General features: G+C 40.8%; 1 protein-coding gene across 1 annotated transcript in view; it reads right to left on the reverse strand.

Moving 5' to 3' along the window:
• Positions 1–5521, reverse strand: part of niban2b (niban apoptosis regulator 2b) — a gene marked incomplete at its 5' end in the record, with an annotated part of 45391 nt that overhangs the window by 7092 nt on the left and 32778 nt on the right. The window contains 5 exon segments of the mRNA XM_014023995.1: positions 861–972; positions 1074–1181; positions 2360–2473; positions 3240–3395; positions 3486–3673. Of these exon segments, the coding sequence (XP_013879449.1) occupies positions 861–972; positions 1074–1181; positions 2360–2473; positions 3240–3395; positions 3486–3673 (678 nt within the window).

Here is a 5521-nt window from a genome sequence, read left to right on the forward strand (position 1 = left end):
ACACACACACACACACACACACACACACACACACACACACAACCAGAGAACAGTACGCCTCATCCAAAGCAGAGGCATAAAACTGATTCTAATGAGCTGCTGTTCCCATCACTGGTTGCTAAACTGAAGTTAGCATGCACACCTGATCTGCACATGAATCCTGCTCATTTCTGTCTGCTGACCAATAGAGGAGCTGACTCCAAAAGCTCCGCCCACCTTATTTGCATAATGAGGTAGAAATGCGTTAGGTAAAGTAAATAGAGGAGAGAGAAAAAGCAACACATGGAAATAAAAAGACTTGTGAGGAAAAACAAATCAGAATGATTTAAGAGACACAAATGCATGTACAGGTAAAAGGAAAAACAAACAAATTAATAACAATAACATTATCAATAATAATAATAATAATAATAATAATAATAATAATAATGATGCATGAGGTAAAAGTTTGGTTTGGTTAGTGGTCAAAATAACATGATAATATCAACATGTAAAAAGAAAAACTGCTAAATGAAAGCTGTGCAGAAGAAGATGTCAGGAATGTGTTGATGTGAACTGATGTAGAGTCTGATGGCAGCAGGAGGAACAAATGTGATCAGTGATTCTTTGAAGTTATTCTTGTGCTTTCTCTTCCACAACTAACATTTCTGCTGACCTCCTGTGCCTCAATGCCAGCTGTGGGTTGTGGAAGTTGTTGTGTGGATGAGAAGCTGAACAGTTTGAGAACCACTGCTGTCAAACTGCAGCAGCTCATTAGAATCCAGAATGTRCCACATGCCCTGCTCCAGGAACAAGCCCCACTGTCTGTGCTGCACTGAGGCTGTGAACGTGCAGAAACAGAAGGGAAGTAGAAGACTTACCCATCATGATRTCCTTCATGACTGAGTGCAGAACCACCTCCTCAAACATGTTCTCCACCAGGAGAAAGCGGGAAAAGTCTTCAAAAATCAGCTCCTGGAAGCGTGGCAGCTCCTAGTTTTCACAACAACAACAACAACAGGAGTCAGAGTTGTGCTCAGGTCTCCAGCTCACACTGCAGGAGCTCAGACACACACGTCCTCAGAGGAACTGACCGAGGAGCAGGACGGGCCCAGCTGCTTCAGCATGTAGGGGATGAAGATCTGGAGCAGAGCCTCCCTGAAGAAACGCTTCCTCACCGTGCTGCTGTCATAGTCGAACTTCTGCACAGCACAACAGGAAAAAGATGTGTTGCAGAGAACAAAGGTTTTTATGGTTATTTATTGAGAGAACTATTTTTATTGTGTATTTCTGCTACACAGAGCTGAATTTGAAGAGAAGCCTGAAACACTTTGAAGTAAGGAAAAGGTTTGTTTTGTTGGTCCAGAGGTGGAACGTCTTTCCTTCATGCAATGAAAAAATAAAGACTCAAACAAACCTGTACCCTTTTATAAAACTTAAAACTACAGAACATGATAAAAATTAATAAACGACTAAAATTCAGTTCATGAAAATCAGATTTTGAATTTTAGTTTTGATTTAAAGACTACAAAAATAAAATCAATGAAAGTGGATCTGACACGAAGAGAGARCTGTCAGCTTTACATGTTGCTCAAACTGCTGAGTCAGTTAAATGATTTCTGTAAGTCCTGCACCTGTCCACAGGTACAGGACTGTCTCTGAGCCTGCAGGGCAGCTATTATCCAGCAGCTGTTGTTTTGGATGTGTGAGGGAGGGATTTTCCTCCAGACTGGGTTCACTTGGAAAGGAGACWGTCTCCATTCTCACTACACTCAGCCTTGAGGAAAGCATGTGGCTGTGYTGTTACTGCTCCAAATGCCCCATCTGAAAGTTTTGGCATTTCAGTGTTCATGACTCTGTTTGCTGTGGGTTGATTCTGTTAACTGGAAGCTGCCCCCCACACCCACCCCTTCACARGTCTGGTGGGTTTGGTAGGTCTGAATTTGAAGTTGAGGAAGCTGAAGTTCTCGCTCCATGGTTCTGTAAAGATGTTTCACAGCTTCTGGGATTCCTTCCTAATATACTGCAGCTCTCTGAATGTTCCTTTTGACCCGGTGGAAAAATACAAGTTCAATTTTTTAATCATCATTTTAATCAATGATAAACTTTTTATGATTCTCACATCGGTTGTCTTTTGTTATTGTTGGGGGGATGGATGGTGGGTGTTGAGGCTTATAAAATGTGGATTTCATTTAATTACATTTTTCTATTATGTTGTATATGTTGGGTGTTTTGTTCACAAGAAAAAAAAMCCTCAAAATTCTTCCCTGTGAAGCAAATAAAAACAAAACAAAAAAATCATTTTCAAATTAAAGGTCCAGCCTGACAGAATTGTAAGGTCTATTGGGGTTCAGGTGACGTGTTCCTGTCTGGGTTTTACCTTAATGACTCGGTCCTGGCAGCGCTGGATAGTCTTGCAGAGATCCTCGGTATCCTGAGACTCCAGACTCTGATGAAGGATCTGTTCAAATGTATACACTGCATCATCCATTTGCTGTAGGAACACAAAGAAAACAGCTTTGGATTACAAGAAATATTTCAAAATAAAGTGCATTTTACCACCTTTATCTTATACAAGTGTTAAATTATCTGTAATTATCTCCTGGTCCACTTATTTTGTCACAATCAGCCTGTTTTTCATCAAACAAGTCKGACTGAGTGGATCAGTCATCAGACCTTCCAGCCAATCTGTCCTACTTCTATTGAACTGACTGTACTTTGATTTGAATCTGAATTGGATTTAAGATCTGGACTCCCTCTTTCCTTTGTACAGCGCAGAGATGACTTGTGTTGTGACCTGGTGTCAAGTAAATAAACTGAACTCAATGAATTCTCCAAGCTTTTTAAAGCAACATTATAGGAAATTAAATCCTGTCTCGGGAATTAAACTAATCCTCATGCCATGCTTACAAAATGAAATGAGGACTTTTCGTTTCCTTAGGCTGATCCATTTTTACTGTGTTTTGATGCACAACCATGTTTTTACCAGAAGACTATGGTCRTATTCACTCCTGATAGCCCAGTAGACTTGGTTCAATTGGACAACATAATTGYAAGATTAGTTTACACTTTCAGTTGGTGCGGTTCACACTGCTGTGTCAAACAGCTGGATTAAAGCAGACTAACTGTGAAAACACCTCATGTCTTYTAAMRATGGAGGGAAGAAAGGAGGCCCATTTAACTGCAATACGAACATTAGACACTGAATTATTATTTTGCCCAAGATTCCTTAAATATGACTGAACAAAGCACAYGGTCACCTTTCTCATGAGGATCTGGGCTCTTTGGATGAACACTGAGGGGCTAGAGACGTCAAACCTCTGCTGCAGACCCTCCAGACTCAGCAGTTCTACCTTCTCATAACAGCTCTGCATCTTCACCGGATGGAAGGCCAGCATGGAKATCTTCTCCATGTGCTGAGGAGAAAGAAGAAAATAACCTACCAGTCATGATGACGTGCTGTTGGAACATCAACAGGTTCAAAATTGTTTGTGTTTCCCCCTCACCTGGGCCACAGTGTCTTTGGTCCCATTGTTGAGGGAGTTCTTGCTCATTTCCACCAACTCCTTGAAGAAGACATCACGAACCTCAGAAAACCCTCTGCTGGTTGGCTCCATCAGAGCGTCCAGGATAGAGCTGATGTATGGCTGGATGCTCACCTTGAGCAACTTCTCCGCCTTCGGGAGAACCATGGCTGCAGGGGGGCAGGAAACATCAGATAGAGTCAGTCTGTATCAAACTGGATCCACCAACGTTCTGTAGGCGTCTTTATCACATTCAGAATGACATGGTCAACGTCTACCATCATGCTCTTATTAGAGGATAATTTTCCAAGATGAAACCTGCAGGTCAAACGAACAACTTCTTTTCCTGACAGGCTGCAGAGCAGCAGGAGACCAATGAAGAGGAGGAGGTGAAGGTGAAAAGTGTCATGGCTTCATAAAGCCAAATCTTAAAGCAAGGGTTACCCTGTCACACAGAACACCACCAATCAGAAACAAACTAGGAGGTTTCTGCAGAGCCTCACAGTCCTCCACAGAGTGCAGGAGAAACAGCTACAGGTGGCTTTTTACTGAGAATAAATAAATAACTAAAACAGTTCTATGTGTTGAATTAGTCAAACAGGCGATGGTGACTGAAACATTCTGTTTTACAGTAGCCATGTTTCCATCCAATCTTAATATGTATTTTGAGCAAACTTTTAAAATATCTCAAAAAAGAAATGTGAATCAGACATGTTTCCATCAACTGGCTTGGAGTGAATCAACCAGGTAACACAAAGTAATTATGTCAGATGATATTACACATGGCTGTAGTAAACAGGAAGTAGATGTCATAAACTCACTGGGATAAGTTATCAGGAACGTGTTGCTACTATCAGTAGATTTGAAAGAATTTTCTCAAATATAAACCTGGTGTTTCCCCTAGGAAATAGGTCTTGTGGGGGTGGGGGCTACTTGTTTTATAAAAACATACATTTACGTGACTCTCCTTCAACTAAGGAAATAAATTTATATTTTTTATATTTTTTATATGGAGTGCTACAGTGCNTGGTAACGGGTCAATCGGACAATTCTCAAAGTTATAATATCAGTATCGTATCGGAAGTGAAAAAGTGGTATTGGGACATCCCTAGTAAACACAAGGTGTTACAGGAGAAATGCTGCGAGGTGCTTTTAGAAATATAATATATATAAAATACAACGTAATTCTTGGTGGAAAACAGCTCAGGTGAACACCTCCCGGGAAAATCCTCAGCATTTCCTGGACTGAGTGAAGCTGACTCCCCACCCACAGAGAAAGAAAAAAGGCAGCGGTGTCAGTCAGACAGTATGACCCGCCCTGCTCTGTTCTGACTGGGTAAAACTTTGACTGTGGTTGTCTTTATTGGGTTGAAAGAACCGTCAGTTTAATCCTTAGATGACTTTAACAAGTTTTTTTTTCCCGTTCATTTTTACAATGAYGACCACTCATTGCTTTTTTCTTGGTTGTCCACCGGACAACTGGGAGGCGGGATCTGGTTGTCCGAAACGAAAATAGGTTGTCTCGGACAACCTAAACAATGGTTATGTCGACCCCTGAATAATAATAATAACTAGACATGGGTTTTTACGATGTAAAAACAAGTGTGCATTGCCACGTAGCATGTCATTGCTTGCAGCATTGGACTTTCAGAATGAACTTTGACCAAGTTCAAATGTGTTTTCTATACCAGCTTGTGCTTGTCAAGTCAGCAGGTGTTTGTAATTAAGGTAATTGTGTGACAATATGAAGTTTGAAGAGATTTTTTCTTAAAGTTGCATTAGCCGGGTTTTGAACCCTGATCTCCCACACGAAAGTCCATGACATAGACCATTAGACCAATGGAGCTGTGCCAGAGTGTGGTGCCAGGGGTTGGTTTGTATGTGCGCAGAAAGAGGCCACATTGCCAATACTATTATTGAAACTAAACTGCATAATATTACAACAATAGAGCAGTATTAAGACAATATTATAGTAAAACATCAAAATACAATCATATTAGTATTGTAAACACTGAACT

The sequence above is a fragment of the Austrofundulus limnaeus genome, unplaced genomic scaffold, assembly GCF_001266775.1.
Source record: "Austrofundulus limnaeus strain Quisiro unplaced genomic scaffold, Austrofundulus_limnaeus-1.0 Scaffold402, whole genome shotgun sequence".
Lineage (NCBI taxonomy): Eukaryota > Metazoa > Chordata > Actinopteri > Cyprinodontiformes > Rivulidae > Austrofundulus > Austrofundulus limnaeus.